The sequence below is a fragment of the Lactuca saligna genome, chromosome 1 (genome assembly GCF_052625555.1).
Source record: "Lactuca saligna cultivar CGN05327 chromosome 1, ASM5262555v1, whole genome shotgun sequence".
In the NCBI taxonomy this organism is placed as follows: domain Eukaryota; kingdom Viridiplantae; phylum Streptophyta; class Magnoliopsida; order Asterales; family Asteraceae; genus Lactuca; species Lactuca saligna.
The window spans coordinates 162,647,981-162,664,020 of NC_136417.1; the positions used below are offsets into that span (position 1 = coordinate 162,647,981).

The 16,040-nt window shown below is 34.5% G+C and overlaps 1 protein-coding gene across 1 annotated transcript; it reads right to left on the reverse strand.

Moving 5' to 3' along the window:
• Positions 1-1,799: 1,799 nt before the first annotated feature.
• Positions 1,800-5,506, reverse strand: LOC145045856 (protein IQ-DOMAIN 10-like). The gene is made up of 6 exons (XM_078994158.1): positions 5,218-5,506; positions 4,969-5,067; positions 4,523-4,681; positions 3,309-3,536; positions 3,007-3,120; positions 1,800-2,340 (listed from the first exon to the last, which is right to left on the reverse strand). The coding sequence occupies exons 2-6, from the start codon at positions 5,041-5,043 to the stop codon at positions 2,041-2,043; spliced, it is 876 nt and encodes a 291-aa protein (XP_078850284.1). The 5' UTR covers positions 5,044-5,067; positions 5,218-5,506; the 3' UTR covers positions 1,800-2,040.
• Between the last annotated feature and the right edge of the window lie 10,534 nt (positions 5,507-16,040).

Genomic DNA, 16,040 nt, shown 5'->3' on the forward strand with positions numbered 1-16,040 from the left:
GGACAATTAGTAAGCATTAACAAGCATCTAAAATTGAATTCGTGGAGAATAAATATTTATATGTTTGGAAAAAGATAAAAAAAAATATATATATTTAAAGTTGAATCTCGCTCCCTTAAAAGGCTTCAATTCATTTATGTTTTATTGACTATTTTCTTTTTGACATATACGACACCTTGTCACCTTTTTTTTTTTTTTTTTTTTTTTTTTTTTTTTTTTTTTTTACTTATCATGCACAAATGCTTATTATAAGGAAACTTACAACATTTTCTTATAAATTGCACGATTGGCAACTTTAGAGAACTTGGAGATGTTGGATCTAACATTCTGTGGCTTCAATGGTACCTTCAAGTTTCAAGGTAAGAAATATAATCTTAAACCCATGTATGAAGTTTGGAAATATGGCCTTTTTTTGCGACAAATCAAGGACTTGATTCTTTTGGTGAAAGCATAACAATATTAAGGTAGAATTTTTAAAGTGAAAAGTTGTAATAGGAATAAAAATCCCATTCCATTTGCTTGGAGCTCTTTATATCCACATATATTTAGAAAAGGTAATTTGTTAATATTGTCCAACACATGTAAGCAAAAAGTACCCGAGATGATTATTTGAAGATTTCTCAGTTTGTTTTGTTGTGCTAATTTTATCCATTTTAGTTTTTAGCAGATTCAATCTTTGCCACATAATTAGCCTGTCTCTCGGACAGCTGAGAAGGTCGAGAAGTCAAAATAATTAGCCTACTTCTTGAACAACTGTTAAATGCACTAAATAGTAATATACTTTGAATTTACACATTTTTTGTATTTTTTCAATTAGTTTAATTTTTTTTTACCAAAAACCAGATTTCATTGCTATTTTTTTTGCATTTCTTCATGTTTAGGTGGAAAACACACAAAATAGCAATGTACTTTGAATTTACATTATTTTTTCCATTTTTAGCAATTTGTTTTGATTTTTTTTTTTTTTTACCAAAAACCAAATTACATTGCCAATTAGTTTTGAATTTACACATTTTTTTGTTTTTTCCAATTAGTTTTGAATCTTTTACCAAAAACCAAATTTCATTTCTATTCATTTCTCCATGTTTAGGTAATAAACGCACTAAATACTAACCAAAAAACAAATCAAAATGTATGAAGAGATGCACCAAGCAAGGCATAAGAACATAATCTCACTCCTGTCTTTTTTTTTTTAAACGCTTTCCATATGCTTGACATTTTTTTGCAATTTTCCAACGTTAATCATTTACTTCCAAATGATTTCGATGTACTTGCACCATTTTTCATACATTTTAATATTATGAATATTTATTTTCAAACGTATCTTAAATTTGCTTAAAAAATCAAGCAAATAACACAATCCAATTAAATAAAATAAGCTCATTGGCCCATGTAAAGCATGGGATACACCGACCAATGGGAAGCATGGGTATCTACCGTAGTTTGTATAAACAAAGTATTCCATTTATAACCTTTTTGGTTGAAAACTCGTAGTTATTAATTTTTACACCACAAATACAAGTGAAAACTTCTTTTAATTTGGTTTATAAATTAACCACAAATTATCATTAACTGACATGACGTTAACCATATGTAATGGAAACACATTTGAGTTTGAGAGTTTTGTGTTGTTTATTCATCAACTAGAAACAAAAGGTGTTTTGATTTTTATATTTTCATCATGATTCTCTCTTCAATTAAAATAAAAGATATAAAAGTCAAAACACCTTGTTTTTAAATGAATGAATCAAACGCATAAATGAAAATATCATGTTCAGTTTTTGTTTGAGATTTCCAAATAACCCAAAACGACAATTCTTTGACATTCCCAACCAAATACAAACATACAATCTTCACCCCATAAATCATTATTGCATCTATTTACAATATAAATACAAAAAATAATAATAACTTTACACATTAAAAAAAAGTAAATATCATACCCATGAACGACCCCATCAACAAATCAAATAACTTTACACATACAATCAAAATGTAGCACGTCATGTTCGGTTTGACCGTTTGACCGGTTACCAAATATTACTCTTTTACCAATGTTTCTGTTTTAATGGCTGCCACATAAGATAGCTTCCGGTTTATTGGAGTTTTCATACCATTAGGTGAAGTTTTCATGGACTCTGAATTTTTCATTGATGGTGATTTTGAGTTTTTCATAGCTTTGTTTGCTGGGCTATTGAGTTTCTTCTGAGTCAACTCAACCAGGACTCGGTTTTCCCATGGTTGAATTGCAATCCATCTATCCAACCAACTCCAACCCCATTCAGCAGTAGCTACTTCTGAATCGTACGGGACTAAATTGTATCTTGAACTCGGCCTCCACTGAAAATTCATCGTAAAAATCTTTGGATGCAAGAAATAGCAATGTACTTTCATTTATTTGTTAATAACATAATCCTAGATTCATAATCTTTCTATAACAACTTTGTAAAATTAGCTTTTTTTATTATTATAATTTTTTTATGAAAATTGAACAATGTTGTAATAGGAAGAAATGAAAATAGAATGTTATTTAAACAAATTTATGAAAGTATGTTGCTATTTTTTCCATTTAGCCCAAAACAAAATTCAGGGTAAATGAAAGAAATAGCAACTTATCTCCGTTTACTTGTTTCTTATGGCGTCTTATATTCATTTCTTTTTATTACAACACTGTATTTCTAATTTTATCTTATCTTGATTCTTGTCATTATACTTTGAAAAATCCATCTAATTATAGCAATGAAAATTACTATGTATTTCACACATTGCTATAAATTGGTAGATTATTTAAAGTACAGTGTTGTAATGAGAAGAAATCACAAGAAGATTATGTTATATACAAATACACAAAACTACATTACTACTTCTTGCATTTAACCCCATAAAATTCCTTCTTTATTTTTTAGTATATGGAAAAAGAAGTCAAATGTGCAACATAGTTTCAATGTATTTATAATATAGTTACTAAAAATTAATTGAATTTTAAAAAAATTTGATTGAGTTTACCTGATGAGAGAAGGCATATGCCATAGCTCTCTCACGCTTTACCGCTGCTTCTTCTCTATGTTGTATCCTTGCAAGCGCCTCATCAATGGTATCATAACCACCACTCCACTTCACCTACCATACCAAAAACAAAATAGAAAGAGGAACAAAAATTCAAGTTATGTATTATAATAACAATAAGTTTTTTACTTTTTTACACGAAAAGTGCTACGATTATTTTTAGCAAAATGCAAGGAAATAGCAATGTACTTTATTTTTTATTTTTTGTTAACCATAATTGCAATGTATGTATATTTTTTTACCTCTAGATCACGGAGCTTGGTCTCGAGCTTCAATTGATTCTCTAATTTCTTCCGTTTAATTCCTTCTTCTTCAACCATTTGAAGTCTTCGTGTTCTAATTTGGGATTGTATCTTGCTCCATGATTGAAGATTCATTAATGTATTTGATGTTTGCTTCTTTCCAAAATCACCTTTTGTAAGTGTTTGCAATCTTAATACTCCTTTTAAATGCTTTAGTGCTTTCCTTGCCTTCATATATGATTATTTATATTATTTAGGGTTAAATTAGTAAGATTCGGAAAAGCTAGTAAAAAGTAGCTATAATAATTAATAAAAAGAATATAACATGGGAAAAAATGGTCATTTAGCATGGACGTAATGTTTGTTCATTTTATTACTCCTTCCCTTCTAAACAAGTAAACAAGGTGCATTAGGGTTTTGAGGTCAAATGGTTTAAATTCAACTAGAAATTTTGATTGAAATGTCAGATATTTTGAAAAAAAAATGGATAATGACAATAAGCTTTAAGAAAATACTATGATAGCGAAAATATTGGTAATAAATACATACCAAATTCCATAAGAAGTTGACAAATGGTAGGTTTGACCATAAAAGTCAAACGTTACGGTTTGTTATAATCAAAACTAGGAAAGAGCCCATGCGAAAGCATGGGTTGGAAATAATTTAAAGTTTGGTAAAAAAAAATTGATTGGAAATAATTTAAAGTTTTCAAAAATAAAAATTTGTACAAAAGCGACAGTTTCAAAAAACATGTAACGGCGAAATCCAAGAATTTAGAGTAGGGTTGATTAACCGTTGACCAAGGAAGGGCCAATTGTGTAATAACCATAAAATATTGTGTGGAAAAAAGGATGTGCAAAAAAAGTATCCAAATAGAACAATGTTGGAACAGGAAGGGACCAAATTGACAATTGAACATACTTCTATGGGTGGAGATTGTAGTGGTAAAAACTGAACGGATGAAAACTGTGAAACCGCCAAAGAGTGGTGGCAGAAACCTAAAATCCTAAATTTTACTGTTGAAAAATCCAATGCGTTTCAATATATATGTATATAATTTCTTTTTACTTGATGTACACATAAGTACAAATTTTTTTACAAACTTTCCCTCATTTAATTTTTCCTCCAGTTTTCTCAATTTTCTCAAATATCTTAATTTTTTTTTTTTCAAACAACAATTTTTGAAAAAAAAAAAAAAAAACAAAATCCCTTACCTTAAATGCCCTGAATGCTGTTTGGATCCGAGTTGCAGCAATATCCTCAACCAACTGATGGACAACCTTAGACTTCTCGGAAGCAACACCATTGACCAAAATTGTTGACTTTTCTTGAGGTTGGGATTCCAATTTATTTTTCACGTGTAAAGTAAAACCCTGTAATAGCATGCACAAATATCAAATTTTTATAAACTTTGAAACCCTTTTTTCCTTATAAAATTTAAGATCCTTTTTCCCCATATATGTTTTTTTTTTTCTCATATTACGAATTGGAACGAATTTTCCATCTCGTTAAGCACTATCTTAGCAATCTTTTTGCAAGAAATGTACTAGAATAAAAAAATTCTAATTTTTTTTATTTAATTTATTTACACCACAATATATCTATGAGACTACGATAACTTGGTTCATTAAAATAATGTTAACACATGTGACATGTATACCTTCATCCTCTTTGATTTTGGCTTCCTTGATTTACTTAAGTTGATTATATTCTTCAACCAATCTCCAGATCCCATTCTTGATGCTACACTTGGTTTATACTGCTCGACAAAATATAATAAAATTATGTATAAAAGAAACATTTAACGAAAACCAACATTCAAATTCCTAATAAGAGAATGTCCGATGAACATCAACATAATGAACAAGAACAACAAGGAGAACTCCAATTATTGACGAGAGTGACATACCAAAGAAGAAAAACTTCAGATTCTGCTATTTGAAATCCTTCTAAAAGCGAAATGTGGAATGCCCACAAAATCCGAAGAACAGAAAAGCGAAGCAAAGTGGATTTACCATTTGGGGAAACGAGTAGAGAAGAAGAAATAGGGGGGAAAAGGAACAAAAGGTTGGTGCGTTGAAATTGTGGATATTTTCGCCATGGCCAATTATTGCTCACCAACCAGCTCAATTCTTTCATTAAATTCTCGCTCATCAAACTTTGATTCTCTCAAACGGGTGTTAATTCGAATTGGAGAAGGTAGAACATCAACAGGGTGCATTTTATTTTAATTATTGAGATTGAGATTGGGTTTCTTTTTAGCAATGTGCCAAGATTCTTTATTATGATTGAGTTTGGTGAACAATAATGGAATTAATCGAATTGTCGTTGGTGACTTTGGAGTTTTGGAGAGGAACATCATAATTTTGAGTTGTTATAACATAATTTGTAATATTTAATGGAAGGGAACAAGGGCTGTATTAACATAATTTAAAGAAAGTACGAGGCAAAACGCACGATTTTATTTATTTATTTATCTATAATGGGCGATCAACTGTCGAACATGCTATAAAAAAAGGAGAAATTTCGTCACATAACCATAAAATGGAGGGTGTTTTAAGAAAATAACCATAAAAATCAAGGTTTTATATAATGACCACAAATCCACAGAGGGTGTTCTGCGGATCGATTAAAATCTATGCGAATAGTGAACAGTATTGCGGATCCTAGGTGGTAATAGTTTTTAATTGGGATTTTTAGAATCCGCAGAGTCGGCTTTACAGATCTTGTATATCTTCTGCGGATTTTGATTTGTCATCGTTGAATACCCTACACTGCGAAAAAAGCCATATACCTTGAAACATACTACGGAAAGACTAAGGAGACGACTCGAATGCGATCAACCGATCATTGCAATGGTGCGTAAATCACGGCTTGTGGAAGAACTACACTCCGATGGCTATGGTACACATGTAAGTTTCTTTTTCCTTCTTTTGAATCGTAATTGGTCATTATTTTGAGTTTTATATATGTTCATAGGTTTATTTTTGAGTAAATTACACGAATGGTCCCTATGGTTTTGGGTAATTTGCACGTTTAGTCCATAACTTATTTTTTTTAACTCGGAAGGTCCATACTATTTGTTTTTGTTACACTCTTGGTCCCTAATGTTTATTTTTGTTACGCACTTGGTCCTTATCTTACCTAAAAATACTATTATTTAAATATGAGAAAATTGTAGGGTGGATAAGGTAAGGTGACGGAGTGGGGTTGGGAGTGTGTTTGATTAAATAAATGAAAAAATCAAGAGCAAAATAGTCTTTTTAGGTAAGACAGGGACAAAGCGTATAACAAAACAGATACTAGGGATCTTCCGAGTTAAAAAAATAAATTAAGGACCAAACGTGCAAATTACACAAAACCATAGGAACCATTCGTGTAATTTACTCTTTATTTTTCCTCCATCAATGGTTCATAAATCGTGTATGATAGTTTGTATTAGTAAATCTCAAAATTTTAGCCCGATTATTGCCCTGGAAATTGATTTGTTGCGAAGTACAGATTCGCAATATGGTGTTAACGAAGAACAGATCCGCAGAGCGCCCTTCTGCGGATCGATGTTACCCTCTGTGGAATTAAATTTTTTTAATTTTTTTTAATTTTAATTTTTATTTTATATCCACAAATGATTATTTAGTACCAAAAATTATTAGAAAAGATTATCAAAGTATATTGCTATTAACATGTTTAGAAGATAAGGGCATTGTAACGTCCTAAAATTTAAGACTAAATTTTTTTTTTATAAAACATTACTTAATACATAATTATCATCCATACCAGAACCAGAGTATTAATTTTCAAAACACATGTTTATTATCAGAGTAAAACATTCCCAGACTGTCTAATCTATGGTGTGTGCCATGCGATCACCCCGAGCTCTTCCCTCCGATACCGGAAGTACCTGAAACTAAAACTGAAAACCATAAGCACGAAGCTTAGTGAGTTCCCCAACCTACCACATACCATGCATAACCACAGACTGCGCATACTGGGCCACACCCGCTATTCTGGGCCTCCCCTACCTCGGGCCTCGCCCACTACAACGGCCCTGCCGCTCCAAGCCCCGCCTGGCTTCGAGCCCCGCTCGGACACAGATCTGTTTAACTTAGGCCTCGCCCGCTAACATATAATAGCACATAAACATACCACAACACATAAGCTAAACATATACTAATGGATCCTGTCCTAAGGCCTCACCCTTGTCCTGCTACTGATGAGCCATGGAACCCCATCCACGCTCCTACTGATAGTGAGATACGGGCCCAGCCCACACTCACTCTTTCCCTAACTTGGGCCTCGCCCCTATTCTGCTGCTAATGAGATGTGGAACACCATCCACGCTCTTCTATTGGTGAGATACGGGACCTCACCCACACTCACTCCCTACCAGGCACATACAAGTATCACATATATGACAAGTATACTCTATCATGCAAACCATTCCTTGGGCACCTGCCCGCTATCAATGGACCTTGGTCCTAAATATCATACTGGCATACAGTGCCTAGGGCTAACCCCTGGGTCTTCCTACTCACATCTACATGGGCCGACATTGTGGCCTTAGACCCATTCACACAAAGGGAAACTCACCTGCACTTGCTGAACTTGCTGATGACCCCTCTAGCTGCTTCTTGGCAACGCTCCGAACTCCTGCTCCACTAGCTCCCCGAGCTACCAATATCCATGCCACACTTAGTCTAACTATCCTCTGAAAGTCAACTAAGTCAACTCTGGTCAACGTCAAAGTCCTGGTCAAGGTCAACCTTCCAGGTCAACCCTACTCACCGAGTTTGCCTACTAAATCGCCGCATTCACACGCTCCGAGTCCTTCCATTCGCGACTCGACTCGCCGAGTGATATGGGCATATTTAGTTATAAAATTCATGCATTATCTTAATATTTTATGTTGTTTTTTTCTCATTTAATGAAAAAAAAGGTGCTTAATTAGTTTAGAATTTCATTTTTCAGCAACAATGACATGCTCGGGTGGAAAAGGAAGCAGAACTAGCGATTGGAAGCTTGGATCTTGGATTTTGAAGAAAGAAGGATGTTGCTGGATAGCTTGACCCCTCATCAGTGTTTTGGGCATATCTCATGAACCGTAACTCCGATTGACAAGATTCAAAATGTTCTGAAAACTAGATACAATTTCGGACGACTTTGATGTTTTGAGAAAATGTTGATTCCAAATGGACTCAGCGAGTAGGCCATCAAATCGCCGAGTTGGTCAGAAGTTTCGCGATTCTTGACTTTGCTTTGCCGTACACGGGATTTTAAGTGATGGACTCGCCGAGTAGGTCACTGTACTCGCCGAGTAGCCCCTATTTTGTGAAAATCTATATAAAGGGACTTTAAGATCGATACCCTAGCATATAGATGAACCCTTGGAGGCCAATTGTCGACTAAAGGTGCTGCTGGAGCATAGGAAGCTAAGGAATCAACCCTACATTCAATTTTAAGGAGAATCAAGTCAAAATCAAGTAAACTCTTACCTAATATCTTGTTTGAACTATGGTTTTACCAATTGATTTCGTTTTTGAGCTTGTTTTTGCTGTAATCATGAGCTAAAACTCATATCTTCTGTTTAGGTAGATGAATTTGTGAACATGGATAGATTATTTGATTAGGATTAATTTTAATTGGTGATTATGTTTTATTAAGCTTGTTAAAGAACCTTATGTGTTAACAATAACTATTCTTCTATTAATAAATCAGTAATTAAGTTGTATGAACATCTCTTAGTTGCTAATTTCATATGATTTACGTGACCACATAGTTGTATGTCTAGGAATAACGAATGTGCAACTAGAATTAACAAACTAGGAAATTCATTAATTTAGACAACTGGCCATTGCTTGAATTAATCTGTTTTTTAAGGATTAGCTATAGCGAATGTGAATCTAATCACTTTAGTCGGTAACCAATGAAGAAGTAATCCGATATATTTACCATAAAATCATCCATGAGAATAAATGATTCGAACCTAAACAGAAGGCCTTTTTAATCATTGAATTTAGTTGATCTTTGTTTTCTTAGCTATTAGTTGCTTAGTTTGCGTGTTAGTAAAGTATTTAAGTTTCTAGTCTTGCAAAACTAAAGAAAACTCTTTTTTTTACTTGTTTTATTTAGATAATATTAGCATTTATTTTAATTGTTTACCGTTCCCTGTGTTCGATACCCTACTTGCTTGAATTATATTACTAATCAATAGGTACACTGCCTTTCGTGTGTTTATTTTGTGTCTAAGTTGGTAGGATTAAAACTAGTTTATTTCACACACATCAAGTTTTGGCGCCGTTGCCGGGGAACGGTTCTAAATAGTTAATTTTATTTGCTAATTGTTATTTTTTTTTATTATTTGTTAGTTATTTTTTTAGTTTAATTTGTATTTTTATTTTTATTTATAATGTATTTTCCAAATCTCGATGCTTTTGATGCTTTTCTTGAGGAAGTAGTGCAGGTAAATGAGCAAAAAGATGAGGACTATGACTCAGATGATGATTTGAAGAAATTTGATAGATGGTTAGATAACATCTTGTCTAACGATCAAAAACAATTTGAGTCACAAGAGCTAAAGTTACAAGAAGAAGAATTTAATCCAGAAAGAGATTTGGAGAATCTGGAAAGGTTGCTAGCAGAGAGTTCGGATGAAGAGCGAAAACAAGCTGAATTGCAGGAACCAACTCGTGGTTTGACAATTACCACAACATGGTCCTATGTTCTTTCGGTTTGTGTTTCGAAGCATGGGGTGACGATTCCAACTTTGGAGAAAGTTCTAAATCACGATCCATTTATGATTAGTATCCAACCGGTTCCAACCCTTGTCAATATTCTTGGGTTTTATGAATTCAAGCTTGTTTGGCCAGTTTTTGAAGCAAAGAGTCGAATTTTACAAATTGGTCCAAAGAAAATATTTAATGCAATGGATGGATAGGCATCGAATTTATTAGAAGTTTATTAAGTTGGGAGTCCAACTAAAGACTCGCACAAAAAGAAGCGCTTGCGGGAGGCAACCCGTCATTAGAGTTTGCTTTTCTTTTTCTTTTAAACTTCTAGTATTTAGGGATAATATAGGAATTTTTATTTTGATGTTTGTTTTCCTTTTTATTATGTGGTTTTGTCTTTGATCTTTTTAGAAGCTAGGGTGATATTAGAGCGAATTCTTAAAGCGTGAGGAAATAAAGTGAGGGGTCGAGTCGTAGACGAGAAGATTAGAAGATTTGAATGATTTTATAAGTTCGATGGTTTTAACGGTTAAAAAGGAGTTTTTTCATTGAAGAATATAAGGAGGTGTATTACCTTAATACCCTCTTTGACCTCAAAGACAGACCTAAAGTAGAAAGAAGAATTTTCAAGATCAGAGTCGAAAACTCGTCGAGTGCACCCTTATAACTCGACGAGTTCCAGCGAAAAATTCATGATTTCTGCCCATATGACGATTCAACTCGGCGAGTCTCCACATAAAACTCGACGGGTTGCTCATTCTTTTATCTTTGAATTGACGATTTGATTCAATTCAAGGCGGCAATTGGCTATATTTTTGAAGACCATTTCTAGGCGATTCCAAGATGCTTTTTCCCACATATTTGGAGTTGTCAACCGCACGAGACGAAGGACACCCAATGCATGGATGAGCTGTTCCTATGTCTAAAGTCAGCTGAAGATGGAGCTTTAAATGAAGAAGTTCAACCTCGCAACTACTATCCCAGGGGAGTTTGTTCCAATTCCCTCTTTATTTTATTGTTCTTTATCATGCATAATATGCAATGGGGACATTGCATAAATTAAGTGTGGGGTAGGGGTTGGTTATATTAGTAAAATTTTAGTTTAAATTTTAGTTAAATTTTGAAAATTTTGCATTAAAATTGCTAGGGCTAAATTAGAAAATTTTGGTAAAGCAATTAGGGATCATGCTAGTATTATATTTGATGATTGCATGAAAACCCAAATGTTTAGTTGAGCCTATATACGTTCTAGTGCATTTGTGGCTTCCCTATTCTCGTGAAATCATGGGACAAAAACACGACCTTGCTTAGTTTGAAGGATGCAATATGTTTAGCATCGTGTACCAGAAATGTATCCAAGAAAATTATTATTGCTAACCAATAAAGGTTGAAGTTGAGCGCCCCTACTTAAGCATGTAGGGTTTTGAGAGAAAAAAAAAGTGAGTTACATGTTAAAAAAAAGAGAGAGAATTACAAGAAAAGTTTGAAGAATTTTTGGAGCATCAAAGTTAAGTATGAAATTAGAAGATCGAAAATTCCGAAGAAATTCAAAAAGTTGAAGATAACAAAAATCAAACGACAAGTGAATTTAAAGAAATTAAAGATCAAATGTCAAAGAAGTTAAGAATTCCAAAGAGCTCCAATGTGGTATCATAAATTGTTATTCTCTAGATTATGTATGCTTGGGTTGCTCAACCAAAAATACCTTGATGTTAGGAGGTTTTGTGCAGATGGATTCGGAGGGATGCATAAAATGAGCATTGTTCGGAAAAAGTGAGTGAATGTTTATGAGGATTGTGAGTATTTAGAGTATGGGGGGGTTCCTTAGGAAAATTTTAGACACAAATGCATGCATTGCGGTCTTGGCATAATGGATGGGTTCGATTGGAGTTGTCTTATGTAATATTAGTGTACTAAAATTCAGTTTTGCTTGGGGGCAAGCAAAAGTCAAGTGTGGGGTATTTTGATATGGACATATTTAGTTATAAAATTCATGCATTATCTTAATATTTTATGTTGTTTTTGTCTCATTTAATGAACAAAAGGTGCTTAATTAGTTTAGAATTTCATTTTTCAGCAACAATGACATGCTCGGTGGAAAAGGAAGCAGAACTAGCGATTGGAAGCTTGGATCTTGGATTTTGAAGAAAGAAGGATGTTATTGGACAGCTTGACCCCTTGTCAGTGTTTTGGGCATATCTCATGAACCGTAACTCTGATTGATGAGGTTCAAAATGTTATTAAAACTAGACACAATTTAGGACGACTTTCATGTTTTGAGAAAATGCTGATTCCAAATGGACTCAGAGAGTAGGCCATCAACTCGCCGAGTTGGTCAAAAGTTTCGCGATTCTTGACTTTGCCTTGCCGTACACGGGATTTTAAGTGATGGACTCGCCGAGTAGGTCGCTGTACTCACCGAGTAGCCCCTGTTTTGTGAAATCTATATAAAGGGACTTTCAGATCGGTACCCTAGCATATAGATGAACCCTTGGAGGCCAATTGTCGACTAAAGGTGTTGCTGGAGCGTAGGAAGCTAAGGAATCAACCCTACATTCAATTTTATGGGGAATCAAGTCAAAACCAAGTTTACTCTTACCTAATATCTTGTTTGAATTATGTTTTTACCAATTGATTTCGTTTTTGAGCTTGTTTTTGCTGTAATCATGAGCTAAAACTCATATCTTCTGTTTAGGTAGATGAATTTGTGAACATCGATTGATTATTTGATTAAGATTATTTAGAATAAATAATTTTAACCAAGTTGTAGAATATGTGTCAAGGTTTCCGTACATATAAAGAACGCCAAAATCCGAGTTATAAAAAGAAGTTATGGCCCGTCGAAGTTTCGCGACGGAACCGGCACGACACCGAGAAACGTAAATAGTAAATTTACGATGGAAGACTTTTTAGCCTTAGTAATCTAAATGAAAGTCGTAGAATATGTTAAACCGAGAAAATCCATAAAAAGAACGCCCAAATCTGACTTCGTATGAAGAAGTTATGATTTTTCTAAGATTCGGCTTAGTAGTGTACAGCCCGAAACTCGAATTTTAGTTCGAGCGGTTTTTGGCTTACGTGACCTAAATGAGAGTTGAATATCTCATTAATAGGAACTCAACGGTAAAAAGATAGACGAAAACGGAGTTCGTATGAAGGAGTTATGAATTCTTCGCGGTCATTTAACAGTCTAAACGCCTCCTACTGTTAAATTTTAGATTGGTCGAGAATTAGCTGACGGAGTATAAACGAAAGTTGTAGATCTTGATTTTACCTACGCGTGGATATAAAGAACGTTGAAAACGGAGCTCGTATACGAAAGTTATGATTTTTCTAAGTTTGAAGGCTGATACGCGATAGGGGTGACGTGGCACCACCAGAAGGGTACCACATGCACCAACTCGGCGATTCATGACTCAGAATCGGTGAGTCCATCAGGTTTTTCCACTATAAATAGAGGTGTCGGGTTCCATTCATTCTCACACCTTCAAACCCTTCTTTCTCTCTCTAAACTCTCTCTCTAAGCCTCCCTAACCCCCCAAAGCCTAGGGTAACTCCCTAGCACAAGGAGGAAGCCCCGGAGTACCCGATGGCTCCAAGAAAAGAGCCTTTTGGCTCGGGAAACGCTGCTCCAGCGAAGTCCGGTTTTGCGAAAAACCCGCTGTAAGTGAGCTACGCCTACGCTAGTTTTAATATAGCTTCTAATTAATTATAGTAACATTATTAGGACCTTAAAATAATTGTTTGGGATATTATTATGAGTTATATTGAGTGTTATTTAACACTTATATAATAATAATAATAGCTAGACTATTAATTAGTCGCGGTTATCGTTGGACTAAACCCTAGTGGTGTTGATACTAGGTTTTATCGAAGGAAATTGTTTTGAGAGTATCGAAGCGCTGTCCGAGTGCTAAGTCACCACCTTTCAAGTGAGTGCATGATCCCTTTCATCTTACACATAGATATGAAGTATTTTATTATAAATTACGTGCTATGTGCGCATATTGTCTGAATACTTGCTGTCTATGCTGGTGAAAGATTTTTATACATGTTTTAAATGATGTAAACTGTATAAAGCATTTTATATCTACAAAATATGTTGGGTAAAACATGGGTAGATGAATGATGAGGGATAAAAGCTGAAATAGAGGAACATTAGTAGCATGGACCTAGTGCCCTATAGGTATACATTGGCAGCAGTGGACCTAGTACCCTATAGATGAGCACTGGCAGCTGCGCCACAACCCGTAGATGTTTCAGATCTACGGTAAACGTCCTAGTAGCTGCGCTCTAAGGACAGTATCGGCAGCTGCGCCTAATAGGGAGCCTTATGATCATGACAGTAGCGTTTAAAGGTCAATACCGGCAGAAGCGCCTCATAGAAATGTTCCAATTCTGGCAGCTGCGCCTAAGTGACAAGATTAGCAGCTGCGCTTGACCAATGTGTCATTGGCAACAATGGACTTCATGTTGTTTCCTTAGGATGATGCTTAGGAATGAATGAACAAGAAATAGATGATTCTTAGGGTAGATCCTTAAGAATAAAGAAGATAATAGGGATGGGTAATTGGGTTAACTGTTTGATGATTAAACATAATAATTATATTATTGTGGGTTGAAAACTCTATGCACTCACCAGGTTTCCCAACCTGACCCACTCAGTTTATTTATATCACAGGTGTTGATACAAGGTCACTTTACACTGAGAGATTTAAAGAGATGTAGATCACTAGTGTAAATAAATGTAAGTTCTGTTTATGCTTATGTTTCTGTATTAACGATGACATCCCAAACGTTTTGAAATGAATAAAATACGTTTCTTCGAAAATGTTTTAATAACGTATTTATCATGTTTTTCTGGGAACAAATTCCGCAACATTTTTATTAAAAGAAGCAGTCTCATTTTTATAAACCATAAACAAAATCGGTCTTTTCTGGCCGTGAAAATGGGGATGTCACATATCATGAGTCTTACGCCACACGAAAGCCTCGCAACCCCAACTCTTGATGTGGTCTAGATTAGGAACTTTTCCAATCCACATCTCATGAGGAGTTTTGACAACTTTATTTGTAGGGACTAGATTAAGGATACGGGCGGAAGTCTCTAAGGCATACCCCCACAATGAGTTTGGTAGCGAAGCTTGATTCATCATGGAATGAACCATAACCAATAAGGTTCGATTACGCCTCTCAGCGACACCATTCAACTGTGGTGTCCTAGGAGGTGTCAATTGTGAGACAATCCCACATTCCTTAAGATAGTCGAGGAACTCTGTACTAAGATACTCACCACCACGATCGGATCGAAGCATCTTAATGTTCCTTCCCAATTGATTATCGACTTATTGTTTAAAATATTTAAGCCTTTCAAAAGTCATTGAATTATGCTTGATTAAGTATACGTAACCATATCTACTATAATCATCTATAAAAGCCACATAATAACGATTGGCATCCCTTGTGGCAGTTTTGAAGGGTCCATAAACATCAGTGTGCACTAGATCCAACAAACCTTCACCCCTTGCACAAGAACAAGCAAAGGGTGACTTTGTCATTTTTCCAAGTAAGCATGATTCACAACTATCATCTGAATTTAGGTCAAATGACTCCAAGACTCCATCCTTTTGGAGTTAGCCTATGTGTTTCTTGCTTACATGTCCAAGACAACAATGCCATAAAGATGATTTATCCAAGTTATTATTATTAGAAGAATCAATACACAACACATTATTTCTAAGGTTATTTACAACAGACACAACTTCATACAAACCATCATAGGCTAATGCTTTAAAATAAAGAACATTATTAAAGAAAACATCTATTCCAGCAACTTCATTATTAAAAGAAAAGGTAAAACCTTGTTTGTACAAAGCATGAAAGGAAATAATATTTCTTGCCATTTCAGGCAAGTAACAACATTTATTCAAATCAATTGTAAATCCACTACTTAGCAACAAAGAATAAACTCCAATCTTGATGATATGTGAAGCTTTCCTATTCCCCA